Raw genomic sequence first — 22,822 nt, 5'->3', positions numbered from 1 at the left:
AAAGTAATGCATTACTTTACGAGTTACTTGAAAAAGTAATCTGATTACATAACTCGCATTACTTGTAATGCGTTACCCCCAAAACCCCCAGTTTTCGTCAGCAAGCCACATTTGATGATTTGAGCTATCTTTCATGTCCATAGCACAAAGGTAGAGGGCTAATGATTGGTAGAGCAGTACTAATGATATCAAGTGTCTTAAAGACTTAAATCAGGACTTCTGAGTCCAGGTGCTTCAGAACGATCAGGGACAACCAGGAACCCTGGGAAATAAACAGCCGTCCTTCATGCTCTTTTATCATAATTTCCATTACATCAAGGAGCTCGTTATCACCAGTGTTTTTATTAAGTCTGCGGTTAATGTTGAGTGTCCGCTAAGTGAAAAGACTCCGTGATTAATGCAGTGAAGCACTGTTCTCAGATCTGTGAATCCAAGCTCATAGACACACTCACAAAAGTGCAGTACAGAGGGACACAGAGGGGTGAATCCATCCTCGCTAGTGCAGAATTTCTCTACCGATTCCCCAGTGTGTCACTGCTGGGAAAGAGTCCGGCCTGACTAATGACTGTGTCCAACGTCTTATGCTGGGACCCGTTATACACACACACACACACACACATTCGAAGCGTCACTGCGGACACATATCCTCACGCACGCGTGTTAACTCCTACTCTGTGACTAATGATAGTGTCTTATGGCCCATACAAGGGTCAGTAAATCAATTACACATTCTAATAAAGAAGCAGACACATCTCTCTCAGCCTGTCACCACTGATATATTGCACATACTATGAGCGAGATTGTGCGCGTGTGTATATATGTGTGTGTTTACGCTCCACTGAGGTCTTTCAGACTCCCACACCACAGTATGGACTGTGATGGAATTATACTGAATAATAATGACAATAACTACCAACCTAAATCACTTCAATGCCATCAAACTGTAATCCAACATCTGCTCATTGTTTATTCTACCGTTATAAATCATCTTTAATTAGTGCAGAGAAATGATGTACATTTCATATGTTCATTTAGACAAATTTAATCTACGCAAGCGTGATAACCAACTGCTTCTCGTTTTCTCACCACATAATTATTTGTAACTGCACCACGATAGTTTCAATAGTAGGCCTATAACAAGACTGAGTTACTAACAGACAGCTGATGATCCATCCAACCAGGACTGCACAAATGATGATACATAGGCCTTCTTAGAAAAGAAAAAATAGTATTCACACCTGTATTGTTTGGTTCGATTAAATCGAACTCAAGTTCGTTTCCCCCCTTGGTTCGGATCTTTTGGGCAGGTGTGAATACAGCAATCGCACTCGGGTGCGGACCAAACAACCGTACCGTACTCTTCAGAACCAGCTGAAGAGGTGGGCTCGGTCCAGTACTAAACGAACTCTGGTACAGCGCACATAAGAGTATGCTGTCTCCGTCGGAACCATCTTGCAACACTTCTTCGCTTTCGCAAAACCACGGAGGAGCGTAAGCATAAAATAAGAGAGCAGCGACAGTGTAGGACGAGAGAGGACCAGGCCTGGACTTTTATGTTATGTTTATGCGTGTGCGGCAGTCGTCCGTGAGGGGCTGCCGTTTTTACTTTCGTTTTGTGTTTTATCATTAAATTGTTAGCGTTTCATTTTAAAAAGTATCGATTCACATTAGAAAAAGTATCGATTCACTTTAGGAAAAGTAGCGATTCACTTTAGGAAAAGTAGCAATTCTTTTTAGGAAAAGTATTGATTCACTTTAGGAAAAGTAGCGATTCACTTTAGGAAAAGTATGGATTCAATTTAAAACTGCATTCCATAACTTTTTTAGGTTAAAAATTATCCAAAATAAATTTTTGAGCAAGTACATAACCAGCCAGTGTTCAAAACTATCTGCTTGCTTCAGCTCGATTCAAAACGGTAAGCTTGTAATAATGTTTTTAATTCCAGTGATACTGGTGGATTTCCATGGGGAAATTCAAGCAAGTCTTTACGTCATTACGTCACATCTGTACACTTCACTAGTTCACACTTACAAATAAGTCAGATAGAATAAATGCGTATTTGGCGTGCTGTCCGAGGAGAGGGCTCCGGGCTCGGTATTCGCCCCGAACCCAGAGTACTCCCCCCGTATTCCTGGCTGTAAAAGATTGAGCCAAGAGTGAGGAGTCGGGGTGGTGGAGGGATGCTGGAAAACTGTCAAGGAATGTTAGGTGAGTTGACAGAGTGGATATATATATACTTCTTGTCATGTTGATTAGGGTAGACATAATTGTTTGATGACGAGTAGATTGGATTGATTATTTGAACGTGCTCCTCCCGAACTTTGTTTATAAAACATCATATAAAGAAGGTGTTCCGGCTAGTAGGCTATATTGTGTGTGAGGATGTTGGAGGTAGAGATTTATAGCCTTTTCTCACACCACTTGATATAATTATAATTAAACTTATCAGTTTGATGGTAAATCCAGAAAGGTTCAAACAAAAATCACCAGTGACAAGATTCACCCGTGGAGAATTCTTTTTTGGAAAAGTATTGATTCATTTTAAGGAAAAGTAGCGATTCTTTTTGGGAAAAGTAGTGATTCACTTTAAGAAAAGTTGCGATTCTTTTTGGGAAAAGTAGCAATTCTTTTTAGGAAAAGTATCGATTCACTTTAAGAGAAATATCGATTCACTTTACGAAAAGTAGTGATTCTTTTTGGTAAAAGTAGCGATTCTCTTTAGGAAAAGTAGCGATTCACTTTAGGAATAGTAGTGATTCACTTTACCAAAAGTATCGATTCTTTTTAGGAAAAGTATCGATTCACTTTAGAAGAGGTATCGATTCTTTTTAGGAAAAGTAGCGATTCTTTTTAGGAAAAGTAGCAATTCTTTTTAAGAAAAGTATAGATTTTTAAGAAAAGTATTAAAAAAAGTATTGATTCTTTTTAGGAAAAATGTATTCATTTTAAGAAAAGTATTGATAAATTGTAACTTTTTAAATATCCTTTTTCAAGCTAAAATGAAAAATGTGTAGGGAACTTTTTCCTCTTCAAAGCAGAGACCAGGAGACGTTGGGATCGCGTTCAAACAGAAGTTATTCTTTATTGAGAACTTTGCGTTGCGTTGCTGCAGTTCTTCCAACAGTCTAACTTAGTTCTATACAGTATAGTTTTTTATACATTTACAAGGAGGAGGGACTGAAAAAGGTGGAGACAAATCCAAACAAAGCATGCAAATGAGTATACAGGTTTAGGTAACACACCTTAGACTGAGGGTCTGGCCAATCCTAATTCAATCAGCATAACAGTCTATTGCATTGCTAATCCAATCAGCCTAACGATTCAACGTCGGGCTGGGGCTCCAAGAGCCATTTGGGCTCTGAAAGCCATTTGCAGAACAAAAGGAGACAGTCTCAGTGATCTGACTCATTTAACTTATAATGGAGAAAACAGGAATTGCAACTTTGCTGAGCCGAATCATTCGTGTGATATCATCATCTTAACCTTAAAAGCTAAATACAATTTTATTTACCGTGATGTTATGTACGGAAGCATATTTGAGATAGATTCTTAAAATTTGTTATTCCACAAATGCTTTTAACATTTTTTTTATAGGTCTATCAGAAAATGTGTCTTTTGTGGAAGTAATTTTCCAGTTTCCTGAGTTGTCAATGCTTCTTTCCAATGTTGTCTTACAGCAATATCTTGTATTTTCTAATGGATTTTAATAGAGTTGAGCAGCATATGTACAACTTAATCTCATTTAATTATGTTTGACTGAGTCCTATCAAACTTGGAGTATTGACTGAACATGCAGTAACATCTAGACACCAACAGCAATATTTCCGGATGTCTCTAAAGTGACACGTGATAGAAGTATGTAGTACTGTGTCTTTTAAAAGTCGAATTAAAACCAATTAAACATTAAAAATCCTTATTATTGCCAACAGGTCATAGTTCAAATTCGATAAAGCCAGAAACTGAACTGTGACTAGTCAACTGCACTGATTTAAACCTGCCAGCCTTGTTAACAGTTCTCATTCTCTGTTTGCATATTCACAATCATAGCCATCGGTGAGGTCATTAACCTCTTCTGGTGTCAAACTATAATAGCACTTTGGTATTGGTACCCATGTTGTCAGCAACAACACTGTTTACTCAATCCATTGCTTTAGGCCCCCCCCCCATTCTCAACTGCTGCAATTCGTATATGACTAATACGCTATGGGTCATGACTGCAATGTGGAGTAATGAGCTGCCAACCCCTGTAGACTGTATTATCCATAAACACTCACAAGCGAAAACATGTTAGTTTACAGGTAGTGCAGCTGAGGGCAGGGAATATAGTGAGCAAGAATGAGAAATTGCGGTTTTCTAGGGAACGAGAATTACAGTAAGGTCATGGAAGTCCGTAATGTGCCCAGAGCTCGAATAAACTACTAACCTATTTAAATCTGAACGCTTGATATATTACAAAGTAATGCTGCAGACAGCAGGCTTAGTCCAGACAACAAGCTTTAATTTGAAAACATAGCCTATATTTTAGTCCAAATGTTGAGTTATTAACATCTAAAACTATAGTTCATGCATCATTTATTATTCAATTCAATATGCGTTGCTTGTCAGTGATATGTTGTTTCGCCGCACATGCAGGTGAACTATGTAGAGAGTTTTTTTTAATCACTTTTAGATTACTTTAGACTTTTAGATTACTTTTGACTAACTCATTTATCACATTGATTTGAACAGGATAATCATGTACCATATTGATATAAAAATACAAAGAGAAAGAGAATATATTCCATTCTTTGTTATCAACAACATGTAGTGCATTAAATATTACATTAAAATATTGCATTAAAGTTTCCCAGACTTGGGTTCGTGATGGAACTGCAGGGGTTTGTGAGTTTGATGAAAAGCTATTAAGTAATTAAATCATACAAATGCAAAAACATTTTTAAAAAACAATCAAAGTAAAACACTTACTAAAAAAGATTGTACCTGCATATCATGATGTGACCATTAACCAACACCAGAGAACAGTGAACTTAATTTGATAATTTACTCACCCTCAAGTTGTTGAGTTGTTATTCTTCAACATATCTTCTTTTGTGTTCAGCAGAAGAAAGAAAACAGAATTAAAATTTTGGGGTAAACATATCCCTTTAAAATCTCAGGGGGTACGTCCAGTAGATATATTAGGTCAAAGAGGTTCAGCTGACAAAATGCTGGGGAATCCCTGCATTGCATGTAAATATGAAATGATGTGAATTTGTACATTTTAATCTGTTTGAAAGACAAAAGCCTTCCAAAGACAGTAATACATTGAATGACTCACTGAGTAATAATGCAAATAATAATTAATGTGTTTGTCAGGAGCTGATTAGATATGCAGTGTTGCAATGTGTATCATTGCAATGATTTATGTAAATCCAGTGATCAGTGATAGTCACATGACTAGTGTCTGGTCTGTGTGTGCAATTTCACAAACCTGGAAGACCTTCTGAACATATATAATCAGTTGTAGGCTTTTTTAGAAAGGAAAATTTAAAAGATAAAAAAAGTAGTAGTTGGGAGAATCAATGGATTAGGCTATGAATAATTTACTGCCATTGTGAGAATAGCATAATCAATTAATCAATAGAAAAGTAACTGTAGTCTGATGTAATATATTAGTATTTTAAAATGTAATATAATTTAATTACAAGTACTTAATTTTTGGAAATCTAATAATGTAATTCAGATTACATGCTCACATTCGCTTTAAAAACAGCTTTCAAAAAGCAAAAAAAGTTATCATGATATTATGTTATAAACTCATGCTGCGTTCATGCCATGTCGTAATGATCATAATTTAGATGACAACCCACAATGTTCTATTCTGAGCTGTTCACCAGTTCAGATTGAGAATTATGCGTTTCTATGTCATCTTTATAAATGCCAAATGAATTTGTAATCTGAGTAATCAACAGACAAAACTACAATACAAGTAACAGTCACTATGCAAATGCCTAATTAAAAGGCAGCCAATATGCCTTTTTTTATTGAATCTTTCCTTCTGTGCGTATATATAGCTGTTTGTGCATGTAAACAATCTGCAAAGTTACAAAGCACAAAATCCAGCATGATAGATCCACTAAATACTATCACAACTTCTGTTGCATGCCCACTTTAAGGCCCATTCACACCAAGTATGATAACTATAAAGATAACTCTAACAATACCTAAACTAGTGTACACATCAACGCACAATAAAGTTCTGTATGTTATAAGCGTGTGCTGCAGTTATGTCGTCTGCCGCTTTAACTGCTCAAGCTCTCAAGATGATTGGATTCTTATTGGCTGTCAATGTTTTTATCATTCATCAGCTAGAAAAAAATCATTTTGAAAGCGATTCCAATATTATCGTTCCTCCGTGTCGTTTTTTACCATTATAGCTGTGGTGTGGACTTCCATAGAATAATAACAATTATTAAAACATTTATTAGCTGTAGTTATTGTCCTTGGTGTGAACGGGCCTTTAGAGCACCATTCCATTATTTTCAAGTTGGAAATGGGAAAATTCCTTGATCCTAATGTTTCTGGAACAGCATTATAACTGACATGAGTGTAGCCGATTAGCCATATTTTATCGTAAAGAATAGCTGAGGTGGATAGGTCTGCGAATCCCAAGCCTTGACCTCTGACCCCTATCTATTTATTTGAATGTGTCAAAGTATCATAGGCAAGCGAAACACATTTATACTTGGAGTTGAAAAGGAGGGTGTAAATAATCTGCTCCAAGCAATCTCAGGGCATCTGTCACATCAATCTGAACCGGAATCGGGTGAGATGAAATAGGTGGCTATGAATGGAGGATGTTTTATTCTTTTTGTTCTTGTGTTGGAGAGCGGCCTTGAATTATTATGAGATATGAGCACAGACACTTAAGCACATGCTTAAAGTATACACACACACACACACCTGCATTTGATACAAAATAGGGTAATGTGAATATGATTATGTGTGTGTGGGTCTGGTTTTGATTACATTGTGGGGGCCAAATTTAACCGCAAGGATAGTAAAATCTGCATTAAGCCTATTCTAAATAATGACTTAATGATTGTTAAAATATGTTAACTGGTTTCTTTGAATGGTATAGGATGGGGTAGTGTGTATGTGTGGTCTTCGGGTTAGGGTTAGGTGTTGAAAATGACAACAACTCCACCCTGTCTAGAACTCATCTAGGGAGGTTTTTAATAGGGATACTGAGGAAAAGGGCAGGGGCCGACGCATATTAGACTATAACATACTCCTGACTAGGAGATTCTCCCAAATGGGAATCAGGCCCAGAGTAAAAGGCATTCAAATGAAGAGAACTCAGTTCCCAATCCATGGGGCTAATATGGGTAGGTTTAGGAGAACAATTGGTATGGAATTAGATCCAAGCTGATCCAAAAATATAAAAACTAGGGCTGGGAACCAACCGGCTAAGAAATCTAGGTTACCAGCAATCTTGAAGACCTTGATTAGCTTGTTCAGGTGTGTTTTATTGGGGTTGGAACTAAACGCTGCAGGAAAGTGGATCGTGGGGGCCAGAGTTGAGAACCCCTGGTCTAGGGCATGTTATAGTCCAGATTAGAATGTAAAAATGTTTACGTTTAAAAATAAATAGCCTATTAAGTCTTTAAGTATTTGGTGCTCAGATAACCATTGCCAGGACAAAAAATCAAAATGGCTATTTAAAACACTGAAGAATTGCTCAGAAACAGAAAGTACAGCACCAGGGAAATGGCTGCATTTGGTTTCTGCTGTTCCATAAGCGCCATCTGCTGTCAGAGAGTGAATGTGCATTTTAATTCAGCGCACCTCCTTCACTCGTTCTGCCATGTGCTTTTCATCCATGTAGTGTTGGCCTATCTGACCGTCAAGCATATTTCGTCACTAAAGAGAACTGAATTCATGATCACATGCTGTATGTAAGACATACAGGTACATTTGCAACACTTTTTGCTTCAGTTTCTGTAACTCACTGAAAAAAAAAAAGAAAAAAAAAAGAAGAGTGCTCAAACTTTGATACAAGGTACCCACATTTGTTTACTACAAAAAAAAAAAACAAGAGTAAGAGTGTAACAGCCCTCATGAATTGATGTCAAATACATGGTGTGCCTTTGTTATAATGTACCCCGCTGCTGGGGTATGCTGTAACACATGCTGAGGTGAGTTGTAACAATTAGTAAAAGAAGCAAAAACAGAGGCCACACCATGCAATATGCTTCAAAAACAAGTTCATTGAAACAATACAAAAGAACAATACAAAACTACGTCTCTCTTTCTGTGATGATAAAAAAAAAAAAAAAAAGAGTATTGTGATTGTCAAACCTTCTGGTAACTAAACAGAATTTTATTAAGCTAAGTGACAACATGTAACAATGTTTACATGATACAATGAGGCTATTGATTTTATTATTGGTTGACACAAATTTCACGATTTCTTGTGATTTGATTCCGATTTTGATTCAATATCGATTCATTTGGATAAATTACAGTAGATATAGGCCTACATGTTAATTTTTTTCAAGAAAAAAAAAAACTCACCTAATGCTGTAAACATACAGAAAGCCCTGTCAGCTGGTATTATTATTAAAGGTTAAAAATAACAACTCAAATGAAATATGATCCGTTTTTTTATTTTATTATAATAACTACGTAATTATATTTTAATGATATAGCCTAAGTAAAATTATAATAAATATGTAATATAGTGCACATATTTAGTAAAATACTCCTCTCTATAGCTAATTTTTTCTAGCCAACTAACGTGCTACGGTCATTAAAGGGCTTTCCTGAGGTAATAACGTTACATGTAACGTTATGTGACATAGCCTATTAGTTCTCCAGCTGTTTCATTGACCAGGTTTCTGACTGATTAGTCGATATTATGTATGAGGCATATTCATTTTGGTAAGTTTTAATGTATCTTTCAACATAGGCCTGCCTACCTATTGTTCATTCGTGTTTATATACTATTAACTAGTAGTAGAGTAAAAGATAATCGGTTCACCTGCCGCTTGAACTGAGGCGCTACAGCGATCTGTCACGTCCCATTTATACAAGCGCCAAAACGGTATTTTATTATTTGAATTTCGTAATTAAATTGACAGAATCTGAGAGCTGAGAATTTGTTTCATATCAAAAGTAACCAGCTCTGTCTTGTCTGTCGGTGTCAGTGTCCTCTTTGCTTCGCGATTTTTCTCTGCGTGAGAAAATGGATGTATGGCGTGGGAGCCTGTGAAAAGTGTCAATTGCGAGAGTCTCACGCTCAGTGCGTGAGAGTTGACAGCCCTGTGTTTGGTCACGGCAGAAGGTTCTCAAAGTCTTACCCGGTTCAAGGAGCACCTTTCTCACAGCCACTCTGTCCAGCACATTGACAGATGACTGCGAGTTCACCCGACTACTTTGTAAATTTCCAATTCTCACTAAACCCACTTTCTCCTCAGCAGTGACCTGCTATGGTGTCGTACATCATACACTATTTTGCCAAAAGTATTGGGACACCCCTCCAAATCATCGAATTCAGGTGTTCCAATCACTTCCATGGCCACGGTTGTATAAAATCAAGCACCTAGGCATGCAGACTGCTTCTACAAACATTTGTGAAAGAATGGGTCACTCTCAGGAGCTCACTGAATTCAAGTGTAGTACAGTGGTAGGTTGCCACCTGTGCAATAAGTCCATTCGTGAAATTTCTTAGCTGCTAAATATTCCACGGTCAACTGTTAGTGGTATTATAACAAAGTGAAAGCAATTGGGAATAACAGCAACTCAGCAATTAAGTGGTAGGCCACATAAAATCACAGAGTGGGGTCAGCGCATACTGAGGCGCACAGTGGGCAGAAGTTGCCAACTTTCTGCTGTGTCAATAGCTACAGACCTCCAAACTTCATGTGGCCTTCAGATTTGCTCAAGAACAGTGCATAGAGAGCTTCATGGAATGGGTTTCCATGGCCGAGCAGCTGCATCCAAGCCTTGAATTACACTTCTCTGTCTGGCAATCCGATGGACGAGTCTGGGTTTGGCAGTTGCCAGGAGAACAGTACTTGCCTGACTGCATTGTGCCAAGTGTAAATTTTGGTGGAGGGGGGATTATGGTGTGGGGATGGCCCCTTCCTGTTCCAACATGATTGCGCACCAGTCCACAAAGCAAAGTCCATAAAGACATGGCTGAGGCGAGTCCTGACCTCAACCTAATAGAACACCTTTGGGATGAATGAGAGTGGAGACTGCAAGCCAGGCCTTCTCGTCCAACATCATTGCCTGACCTCACAAATGTGCTTCTAGAAGAATGGTCATAAATTCCCATAAACACACTCCTAAACCTTGTGGAAAACCTTCCCAGAAGAGTTTCAAGCTGTTATAGCTCCATATTAAATAGGGATGCACCGAAATGAAAATTCTTGGCCGAAACCGAAAACCGAAAAAGAGGACACCAAGGCCGAAAACCGAAAACCGAAACACCGAAAGAAATTATGCCAATTATTGTTAGTACCATTGCATTTATGGCTATGACTGTGTACTAAGTTTACTAAAATCAAGGCATTGCAATTGCATAAATTAATATTAAAGTTTCAAAGAATAAATCCATTAAAATTTTATGCAAATATTTATTTAGCATTTGCAAAGTATAAAATTAAATGTTTAACTTGACCCCACTCATGTGTACATTAAATAATAATGTAAAAGCCTACTGGCCTGGAGAAAGGTTTAAAAATGAAATGTTCTCTCATAAAAACAAAGTGCATTTAGGTCAATACTGCCATAGCCCAAAATTATATCTGCAGTTATATGCTCATGGACGTGAGTTGCAAAAACCATAAACAGCTCAGGTAAACCTCTGAGAAATGACGGCTGCTCTGCACACACACGCAAAGGTCTCTCGCTCCCTCTCTCTGCCGCGCGCGCTACGTATGCGCGCTCATGCTCGCTCGCGATTCCGGGAGATTTAAACTAATTTGCGGGCATTAGGGAGCCGGTATCAATACGCGGGAGACTCCCGGAACTTCCGGAAGACTTGGGATGTCTGTGTTTTGAAAATCGCTGTCCGTGGGTCACTCTTAGATATATTTAAATACGTCCACACCACAGATATGTAATGTTGCTTCAGACAAGCACGTGCAGGTCGCGGTGTCTGCTGTTTGCGTCATCACAACATTTCGGCCGTATTGTTTCGGTGATAAAAGTCTTTCGGCCGTAAACCGAAAATGCACTTTTGGGCCATTTTCGGCCGAAAAATTTCGGTGGCCGAATATTCGGTGCATCCCTAATATTAAACACTACGGATTAAGAACGGGATGTCATTTAAATGTATCTCTACATCCCAGAAACAGGTTCATGCCTGGGCCCGTCGATTAGATCCAGTGAAATTGGCAGTTGCCATGGCCGAGTTTGCTAGCATGGAAAACTAGGTATAGTGCGACTCTTTAACAGTCCTTGGGCCTCACCCCTAAACATAGTCCTCAACGGCAGTTACTGCTCATGTGGAGATCTCAATGACATCGCCACACCTGACCGATTACAAGTTCCACACATTCAGGATTTTTCAGCCTGGCTGGCTGGGAAAAATATTTTCTTGAAAGTGGACCTTATTTGATAAAACCATCAGGTGCCAGTCTATCATGAGGACATCCCAGTGATAACTCCATTTAGACTTTTTGAATTTTTGTGGATGCCTTTTGGACTCATGGACTCACTTTTGGAAATATAGCACAAACCTTTCAGAGCATGATGGACTCAATCCTACTAGACCTGGAGTTTTTTATTTGTGTACTTGGACAACATCGTAGTTTCCAGTGCCTCCAGGAAAGAGCACCTAGCTCATCTGCGATTACTGTTCGGGTGGGTGCTGTACACAAACAGCTGGTAAATGGTATTTGGCAACACCTTGCATTTTTCAGTTGCCAGCTTCGCTCATGTGAGCAGAAGTACAGCTCAAATGACAGAGAGTTGCTCGCACTGTACCTGGCAGTAAGACACTTTTGTTTCTTTTTAGAAGGATGTGTTTTCACAGCGTTTGTGGGTCATAAACCCTTGGTTCATACTATATCTAAAGTTTCTGAGCCCTGGTCATAATGACAATAACGCCACCTGGCCTTCATATCAGAGATCATGATGGATATCTTGCACATAGACGGAAAAAAACAATATCGTGGCAGATTTCCAGGGCCACTGCGCAAGCAGAATGAGTATGGATTTTGTCCAGTTAGCAGCTGACCAGCAATCCGACCCCGAGGTACAGGCTTACAGAACAGCTATCTCAAGTTTGAAAATAGTTGGCGTCCTTTTTACAAAGCAGGAGTTAAGCCGATGTGTGATGTCTCCGAAAGCAACCCTCGTACTCGTCTCGTCAAAGTTGTGTGGCATGGATCGAAAAAGGATGTTTGAAACTGGGTTTCAGCTTGTGTGTCATGTCAGCGGGCTAAAGTGAAGAGATACATCAAAGCGCCACTGGAAACTTCTATGGTACCAGAGCGATGTTATGACCATGTTAACATCAACCTGGTGGGTCCACTGTTCCCCTCCCCGGGGTTTACTCACCTTCTAACTAATGTGGATCGAACCACCAGGTGGCCGAAAGCAGTATCATTGGCCTCAACGAAAATGGCGGTTGGTGTACGGTCAGGGGGGCAGCATTTCATATTATGTTGAAGCTTCCCCGGGCGCCGCCATTGGCTATCAGACCATCACCTGCTGTTAGCATCCCATTGACTCCCATTCATTTTGGCGTCACTTTGACAGCGAATAACTTTACATCTGAGGCGTTTAAAGACTCCATTTGTCCATTATTTATTTCTAAAGAAACACGAAAATGTATAAAAGGCTCCATTACCTTGTATCTTACGTTATGGCCCCGTAGAAGCAGTTTTTGTAAAAATAGGCTAACGATTGCGTCATACCAACGCGACTCTCTGTCGCACAGTAGAGAGATTACCGTATGGACAGGAGGAGAAGCTCGCTCGCAATCGGGGGGACGTGGAGGCAAAATGGCAAAGTAATTAATCAGAATACTTAGCAAAAGTTTCTCCTGCTCCAGCTCATGGACACCTCCTACTCACACTCTCCGTCTCTGCAAGTTTCGGAAGGGAATGATTCAGATTTCGCTTGGCACAGCTACTAGAAAACAGACGGGTTGCTCACGTCACATCTACGTCGTCAAGCTCAGTGTGAGTCTGCGCAGTACGCTCGACCATCAGGAAGTTTGTGCTTCTAATTGACTTCACTTGCCTCCGTTGAATCCAATGGGGTCGCTGTGTCCAGTTTATATACTGTCTATGTGTACGGTCAGACTCTGCGTGTCCCGGGAGATTTAATTCCAGACAGCACAAAGCCCTGGAGTCTATCTTCTGAATGCTCTGCCCTCTTGGACAGAATTAATGCTTTCAAACCCATTCCTACCTCTAAGCATGGACTGATGGTAGCTTGGATGCCCAAAGGCTCTCAAAGTATCTCTACGGCTGAGTTTGTTTTTATCCATCATGATGCTGGCGCTGGTTCTTAGGAGGGGTCATCCAGCCACCAACAATGGGACAAACTCCAGGGAGAAATCTCAGACTGCTAAGAATAGAATAGAATAGAATATTTATTTGTCATTGTAACAGGTACAACGAAATTAAGTACAGCCCTTGTCAAGTGCCAAACATCTAAAAATACAAAAATACTACTACTACATTAATACTAAAAACACATAGGAGACACAACCATGCAGACATCCACATTTAAAAATTGCACATGGCCCTTTTGACACAGATCAGTGGTGAGGACTATAATTTAGCAGCATTATTTAATGTACTTATGGCTGTTGGATAAAAGCTGTTTTGTAGTCTATTTGTTCTTGTTTTCATGGACCTACCTGACGGCAGTAGTCTGAACAGTGTGTGACCGGGGTGTGATGAGTCCTGTATGATGGTTTTGGCCTTTTTGATGCAGCGGGAGCTGTGAAGTTCTTCCAGAGAGGGGAAGGGGCAACCAGTGATTTTCTGTGCTGCCTTTATGACACCCTGGAGCTTTTTCCTCTGTGCCACAGTGCAGCTTGGAAACCACACAGAGAGACAGTATGACAGAATGCTCTCAATTGAGCAGCGATAGAAGGACACCAGCAGTTTTTTGGGGATGTTGTTCCTCCTGAGAACTCTTAGAAAGTAGAGTCTCTGCTGGGTCTTCTTCACTAGCTCAGTGGTGTGGACGGCGCAGGTCAGGTCCTCCATGATGTTGACTCCCAGGAAGCAGAAGTCAGAGACCCTCTCTACACAGGTTCCGCCTATGAACAGCGGCTGGATAACCATTTTCTTCCTCCTGAAGTCCACAATGAGTTCCTTGGTCTTTGATGTATTGAGGAGCAAGTTGTTAACTCTGCACCACCCCACCAATTTCTCCACCTCGTCTCAGTAATTGGACTCATCCCCCCTTGTGATGAGCCCCACTACTGTGGTATCATCAGCAAATTTGACAAAGGTGTTGCTCTGATGAGCAGGGGTGGGACAGTGGGACTGCTCCAGGTGGGACAGTGCAGCATGGAGGGCTGTAGCCACAACATCCTCAGTCGATCTGTTCGCCCTGTAAGCAAACTGGTGTGGGTCAAAGTTAGAAGGATGAAAAGACATGATGTGACTACGGACCAGTTTCTCAAAGCACTTCATCACCACAGGGGTGAGTGCTACTGGCCGGTAGTCGTTGAGAGTGGCTATATAATTTTTTTGGGCAGGGGGACAATTATGGAGGACTTCAGGCAGGATGGGACAGTGAGCTGGAAGAGTGACTGGTTGAAGATCTTAGTAAAGACCCCCACCAGCTGGTCCACACAGTCCTTTAATACGCGTCCGCAGATGCCATCAGGGCCGGCCGCCTTCCGCGGGTTGATTGCCCGCAGCGTACACCTCACCTCATGCTCTTTTACCATGAGGACGGTGTCGCTGTGAGCTAATGGATGTGGTGTGGCTGACTCTGGTGGCTGAACCTCAAAACAGGCAAAGAAGTGGTTTAACTCCTCCGCCAGTGAGGCATCCCCTTCCACAGCCCCGGCGTTGGTCCTATAATTGGTGATGTGCTGGATTCCCTGCCACACCTGCCTGCTGTTGTTGCTGTCCAAGTGGTCCTCGATCCTCCTCCTGTAGTCAGACTTGGCCTTTCGAATGCCCCTCTTCAGATTAGTACGTGCTGCACTGTAGAGAGCCTCGTCACCTGATCTGAAAGCAGTGTTCCTCGCCTTTAACAGATGCTGGACCTCCCTTGACATCCAGGGCTTCTGGTTGGGGTAGACCTGGATGCGTTTGTGACAATGTGTATGCAGTATTTAATATAACACAGAACACTGTCTGTAAACATATCCAGATCTGGGTGTTCAAAAGTGTCCCAACAGGTCCTGTCAAAGAAGTCCTGCAGCTGCTGGGAGGCTCCATCAGGCCACGTTTTAACAGTCTTTGTGATGATAGGAGTGGTTTTCCTAATGGGGGTGTATGCCGGGACTGACAGCAGTGACAGGTGGTCAGACTGGGCCAGGAGTGGATTGGATGGATTGACCTTGTAGCCCTGCTTGATTTTTGAGTAGACCTTGTCCAATGTATTGGCCCCTCTGGTTGCACACTTTACGTGCTGATGGAATTTTGGGAGCACTGCTTTTAATTCTGCGTGGTTGAAATCCCCCGCAACAATACACACTGCATCAGGATACCTACTCTGCTGATTGCTAACGCTGCCACTTAAAAGTACGAGAGCTGAGTTAGCATTAGCATCCGCTAATGCATTAGCATTAGCATCCATAGTCGGAATATAAACAGCAGTAATCAGGACAACAGTAAACTCTCTAGGGAGATAAATGCGACGACATTTGATAGTCACATACTCCAAATCTGGGGAGCAATGCCTGTCTAATATCACTATGTTAGTTCACCAGCAGTTGTTGACATACACACACAGCCCCCCTCCTCTGCTCTTACCAGAGTTACTTGTCCTGTCCTGGCGCTGTGCTGTGTAGCCTGCTAGCTGGATAGCTAAATCCGGGATGAGTGAGTGGAGGATGCAACTGTTCTTGATGGCATTATTTGTTGCAACCTGAAGCCTCAGTTCATCCATTTTATTAACAAGCAATCTTGCATTGGAGAGGAAGATGCTGGGAAGCAGTGGTTTGTGTGGCTTCCTTCGTAGCCTTGCTAGCACGCCAGCCCTGCAGCCCCGCTTTTGTTTCCTCTCCTTGCGCCGCCTTCTCCGCCTGCCCGCTGGGATGATAATCCATGGAGAACCAGGGCACCTTCGCGATGTCCAGAGGAATGTTGTGTGAGCGGTGAAAATCAGTGGAAATGGTCTGTTTGCTACAAATGCCAAACTTCCATAGATCATGTTGGCTGTAAGTGTTGTTTGTACAATAAAAAGACTGGATACAGAACACCATACACACACACATTCGTAAAAAGTACCAACAGGGAAAGCACTGAGCCGCTGCAACTGTGTGCGCCGCCATCTTGGATATGCCTAAGGAGGTTTAACCTGCTGCAGTCTCACGTTACTGCACTCGTTCAGGAAGACAAGTTTGAGCTCTAAGCAAGCTGATGTTGCCTGTCTGTGAAACCACAACATTTTCATGCTTTTCTCCATCATATTTAAAAATACAGAAAGTGAGGTCAGTCTGTACCAAAACAGTGCCAATGCATGGTAATATCTCAAACACTAGATGGAGCCAAACGGCCTTTTACAGCCAAGTATGGGACCCTTCTACTCATGTTTCATATACATTTAGGTATATGAAATATATTTGGTTTGGAAAATTGGGTCACATGGAAGTAGAAATATATAATCCATAGGCTAATTTTTATGGATTTGGTGCTTCTGCAGATATCTGTTTTCACGCCTTGTTGAATATTTTGCTAATATTGAGTGTTTGTTTATATTTTATTGATGAATAGTTAATTGTCCAGACTGAGAATGTGTATATATATGACTGTGTGCATGTGTGTGTATTCATGATAATAATGCTTATTATTATTATTATCATCATCATCATCATCATTATTATTTTCAGAAGTCAATAATGACACTGAAAAAATGATTGTATAGGCTCGACTGTTTAACGTAACACATTAGCTATATTTCCATGGGTAGATTATGCCTATAGTAATAAAAACACAATCAAACAGAGAGTTTAGCAAAGACTATTTATGAATTTAATCAATCATACACAATAAATAATCATATAAAAGAAGCCAGTAAATGACAGTGATAATTAAAAAGTTTAATAACGCAATAAATAGTTTACTCAGTAAACAGAGTTCTCAATATTATATTTTGGTTTGTTGAGCTGTAGAGATCCCTTTGAAGGTTTCATTTTTAAAATGAATAACACTACCTGAGAGAAAGTTTAACACTTAATACAGCCTCTTTTTTGAATGCATTTATTCAGGAAACATGACTCTCCATTTGTAGTCAGACTGTCAGATCTGCAAGAAGGAGCTCATTCACTGTCAGACTCGTCTTGTGTCTGTACGGTGTCTCGTAGGGCAGCATACTGTGCCATGTTAGGCAATCCTGATGCTACACAACAGCTCAGAGCACTGCGGGAAATGGCCATTTCATTTGCATCAAACCTGTATAGAAAACAGATGCAAGGAATGCAATGAAATATAGTCTGTATTAGACTTAAAGACTTATATTTATATCTAATGCAGCGTGAAATGATCTGTGAGATTTAGTGTTTGTGGAAGTTACCATTCATCTGTCTTCTCATCGTAGCACTCCACTTCAGAGGTGGTGCTGAATCCATTAAAGCCTCCGACAGCAAACAATTGACCATTAACTACCTGGATTTTGAGGAAGGTAAAAAGGAAAATAAATAATGTACAGCTAATGTCTTTAACTTTACATTAATAAATCTTATTATAGATGCAACACTTAATTGAAACATAGTTAGAATGTTTTGATACACATTGATCATTGAAGCCTTCTACAATTTTAGGGTGCAACTTTCCAATTATTCTTAATATGGAACCAAAACAAAATTCCCCCATATTCATTATCATCAAATCATTATTGTAATGTTATTTCATAGTTTCACCAGAGACAGATATTAACTGTCCACATCTCACCTCAATGCCAAAGTTGCTGCGTGGGTTGTACATTGATGCAACATCACTCCAGATGTTAGTCAGCGGATTGTAGGCCTCCCCACACCGCAAACGACTGGCACCATCAAAACCACCAACCTTTAAATAAATACACTTTTTATTTATGTATTCTGTGCATTTGTAAATGCACATCCATGCATTTGCATAAGTGCAACCTTTAAACTGTGATTGTTCCATATTTCTGTATTTGTGTCATGGTTATCATAGTTAATTAAAACTATAACACTGATATGTGCTTAATACTCACAGCATACACTAGATCTGCATAAGCGATCACACCAACACCACTGCGGCGGCTACTCATGGGAGCGATGAGAGTCCACTGGTTCGTTTCAGGGTTGAAGCTCTCAGCAGAGAAGAGACACTCGTTCCCAGTAAAACCACCACAGATATAAATCTGACAAACACAAAAATAGCATGCATGATGTTTGTGCACAATCATCACAGATTGATCAGAAAACCAGTGTTTAAAACACTGTTTAAATTGTATGATATTCCTTTCCATATTAACACTTTTCCTTATGGCATATCTCTATTTCCCCTTTCCTTCATGCTTTACAGGCATTAAGAGTCTCCAGCAGAAGAGTGTGGAATCATGGGTAAGTGCTCTTACCCTGCCCTGCAGTGAGGTGGCACTGGCGTCACTCCTTTGTTCATTCATGGGTGCCATCATTGTCCACTGATTGGTGTTTGGATTGTAGCGCTCTACTGTTTTAAGCCGTTGTTGTCCATCAAAACCACCAATGGCATAAATGAGCCCGTCCAGAACAGCAACACTAATATAGCAGCGGCGTTCATACATGGGGGCCACCTACAACACACCAAATACATCAGTGTGCGAACACACATCAATACACCATCTCATTGGTTCTCTCCTATTAGTTGCAAATAAATACAATAATGCTATTATTATTTTTCTTAATGGTATTTTTTTGACAAAATCTTGATGGTAACTCTGGTGTATTATATTATATTATATTATATTATATTATATTATATTATATTATATTATATTATATTATATTATATTATATTATATTATATAAAGCGACAACAATTGCTGGAACACACAAACAAAAATGTATCATGGTTTTACCACTTTTTAGACATGTAATATGGTAATACAGTGGTATTCTTTGAAGTTATGTGGAGTACAGCACATCATTCAGCACTATGGTCCATATCAAAGTACAATCCGGTACCATCACTGTACCACAATACTGTTTTGTGCTAAATTAAAGTTACATGTTGACCTACAGCATTACTCACCTCGTGCCAAGTCTGAGTGATAAGACTGAATTTCCTCACGCTGTTGACATACTCCACATAGTCAAAACCACCAATACAGTAGACAAACTCATCCAGGACTGCTGTACCATGATAGGCTCTGGGATGCTCATCCTCTTGAGTCACACTGACCCAGCAGTCTGCCTTCACATCATATGCCTCAATCGCATTGGTGGGATTGCCGCTGCTCCATCCTCCGATGGCCAATAGGATCGATGAGGGCAGACGTGGACGTGTCAGTTGACGCATGAGTTCTGAGTTGGTGGGTTCATCCATGTTGAGGTCAAACAAAGTCTTCATTGCATTGATGATAACTGGCATGCAGGCTTCATTCTCCATCACTAGTGCATTGCACTTTACATTATTGATGAAGTAGGCTGATGTTATCAACCCCAATCGAACCTGAAGCACAAGGGAGAGTTTAGACTTTCAGAGACTGTTGCAAGACAGACTAAGCAGTTATATATGTGGAAAAATCCAAAATGGCAAAACCACAAAACAAAATTTCTAACATTTAACTAACATTAAAATAATAGCAGAAAATGTATCTCGATTTTAAGAGTTTTAAGATATTTGTATTAAAAAAAAGACAAAGATCTCTGTTTTACCTTTGGCAGAAGCACGGCAATGTGTTGCCTCCTGTTTTCTGGTGCATGATTAATCCAGTGGAGGACAGCTTCAAAAACCACCTCCTCCTGTTTGACATTCAGCTCATCCTCATCAATGATCTCCTCAAGCTGTTCCAGGGAGAGCTCCAAGAACTCCTCAGATACGTGCAGAACCTCCTCAAAGTGCTGCAGGATGTAGTGCTTTGCTTTACAGCGGAGCTTTGAGCAGGAGTAAAAGTCCTCTGTAAACTTACAGATGCCAATGCAGTTCTCTGGGCATAAATGTGACTCCAAGAACTGACAGCAGGCATCTACAAGACCTGACACTAAGATCATTTCAGCCGCCACCAAGAGCTCCAACACATTCTCTTGAGTAATGAGCACAGATCTTGTGTACGCATACTGGATAATGAGAGGCATGATGTCTCTGGATATTCCTTGAATTTCACAGAAATGTTGTGCTGGGCTGCTCCAGTTGTTGGAGAAAAGAGCCCTGTGAACAAATTTGACAAATAAATACAGGTATTAATAATGAGCATATATAAAATAACTTTTTGTTATTTACATTTTAATTTCAGTCAAATTTACTTAGAAAAACAGATTAGTTTCCTATATTAAATTTGAAATGCTGGGTAAAACTTCATTCATAGCCACTTCCAGAATCAAATTTCAAGAATAGTTTTTCCTACTGTAGATATCATAGTTACACTCATTCATTTTCATGCATTTATATATTTGGACTTAGGCAGTTTCAACAGTATAATGTTAGCAGTGGAAATTATGTATATAATTATAATCATTTATAGGTAATTTGCCCACAATTGCAGTTCAAATGCTTCTTCTCACCTAAAGTAGGAGCTGCAGCCACACATGATGATCTTGTGCACTTGAAATTCTCTGTCATTTGACTTGATGATCATGTCAGTGTGTTCACCCAGTAAACGTGCTTCATCAAACACGTCAAAGGCTGTTGCTCTTATGTTCTCCATGTTCTCTCAGGACTGTAAATGTATTCAGTCTTCTCACCTCAAACTCTGATTAAAGTCACCTCAGGATTTTGTCTTTGTGGGGACTTTTGCTCAGGAGAGTTCTATAGAATGTCTTTGTGACATCATAGATGTAGAGCTTGAATATCTTTTCAGTTTGTGTCTTGGCCACATAATTATTATAGAGTTTTGTTTTATCGATTCCTTTTGAATGAAACATCTTCACAGTAACAAAGATATTAAAATTTATATTAAAAAAAATTAACTCAGTGACAAATAAAATAAAGCATGGGATAATTAGTCATTTGAATATGCAATCATCCATTTTTGACAACATACACACTAGTGAGTTTTTGACAGTAGAACAGATTTTTCTTGCATGGTGTGAATGTGACCCCAAACAAGTTTACCAGAGGCCTGTATGAAGAGGATTGTTCTTCACGGATGTCATATTCCCATTCCATTTCAAGGCCACATCATGAGTGTAATGTCTTGCTTTTTTTGGTTAAATCTGTAAATTCAGAATTACTGCCATTATAAGTAAAATTACAAATAAATGGGCAAGCTGATTTTTTTTTTTTACAACTGGAAATATTCAACAAACAAGACTTTGAACAGTCACTAAGACACTACGGCTGTATCTGAATTTGTCCCTTATACTGTACCAGCAGTTCTCAACTGGTTTGGCCATGGGACCCACATTTTCCCATGGACATTAAGCCGTGACCCAATTATTATTATTATTGTTTGTTTTTTTTTATTAGGAATTTGACCTAATATAGGCTATATGGTATCATCACGATATTGAAATAAGCGTTTTCAAACAATAACAGGTTTTATATATTTTTTTAACAAAAATAACTTATTTATATCCAATAAAGCAATACACACAAAAACTATAAAGTAAACAAATGTTTTAAACTATTTCAAGTGTTATAAAGAATTATAAATAACAATAGGTAACACTTTACATTAATGTAAAGTCAGTTAATGCATTAACCAACATTAACAATGAGCAAAAGCTACATTTGTTACCATGGTTATTCTTTGTTAACATTAGTTTAAAAAAAATACAGCTGATCATTGTTAGTTCATGTTAGCTCTGGTCCATTAAATCCTTCTGAAATTAATATTGTGTTATGAAATGTTGAAATTAACATTAACCAAGATTAACAACTGCTTTAGAAGTATTGTCCATTGTCAGTTTGTTAATAGTGAATTAACTAATAAAGCCTTATTGTAAAGTGTTACCTGTTACAGAATGCAGATCCAGACACAAAGAAATACATTGAAATGTGAGCTTTATTAACAGCACTGAGCAGAATGGAGAATACGGATGAGTATGCAGTTCAAATAGACTTTGAAGAATGAGTAAAGCTTAGTAATGAAGACCTTCCTTGTTTTACAGGTGCAGGAGATCATGGATAGCTGGACGGATGCTGGATGGACGCACACACTGCTTTGTGTTTGGTGAATATGCAGGATAATGATAGGAGAAGAGAGGAACACGCTGGAGAACAGGTAAGCAGTCCACTTCATAGAAACAAGACCGGACAATGATGTGAGACGAGGTGTGTGCTTTTGTAGCTGGCTTGATGATGGTGCAGATGAGGTGCAGGTGTGAGTGTTTCGTACTCTGGTGAAGGTGTGCTGTGTGAATGGCTGATGTGACAGCCTGGCAGATCCGTGACATTACCGAACAATAATAAAGAATCAGACCATTTGCAATCAATGTGTAGTGCAGGGATTCTCAACTCTGGTCCTCGAGGTCTATTTTCCTGCAGAGTTTAGCACCAACCTTGATCAAACTCACCT

At 39.7% G+C, this 22,822-nt stretch overlaps 1 protein-coding gene across 1 annotated transcript; it reads right to left on the bottom strand.

Annotated features, from left to right (window-relative positions):
- Nucleotides 1-17,456: 17,456 nt before the first annotated feature.
- LOC311281333 (kelch-like protein 10) lies at nucleotides 17,457-21,010 on the bottom strand (the record flags this gene model as incomplete). Its single annotated transcript, XM_084394176.1, has 8 exons — nucleotides 17,457-17,589; nucleotides 17,711-17,802; nucleotides 18,088-18,204; nucleotides 18,374-18,523; nucleotides 18,740-18,937; nucleotides 19,396-19,815; nucleotides 20,022-20,514; nucleotides 20,868-21,010. 8 exons carry the CDS (start codon nucleotides 21,008-21,010, stop codon nucleotides 17,457-17,459), a joined length of 1,746 nt encoding a protein of 581 aa, XP_084250302.1.
- Nucleotides 21,011-22,822: the final 1,812 nt, after the last annotated feature.

Source organism: Rutilus rutilus (assembly GCF_951802725.1).
Source record: "Rutilus rutilus genome assembly, chromosome: 21".
Taxonomy (NCBI): domain Eukaryota; kingdom Metazoa; phylum Chordata; class Actinopteri; order Cypriniformes; family Leuciscidae; genus Rutilus; species Rutilus rutilus.
This window is presented reverse-complemented; position numbering and strand designations above follow the sequence as displayed.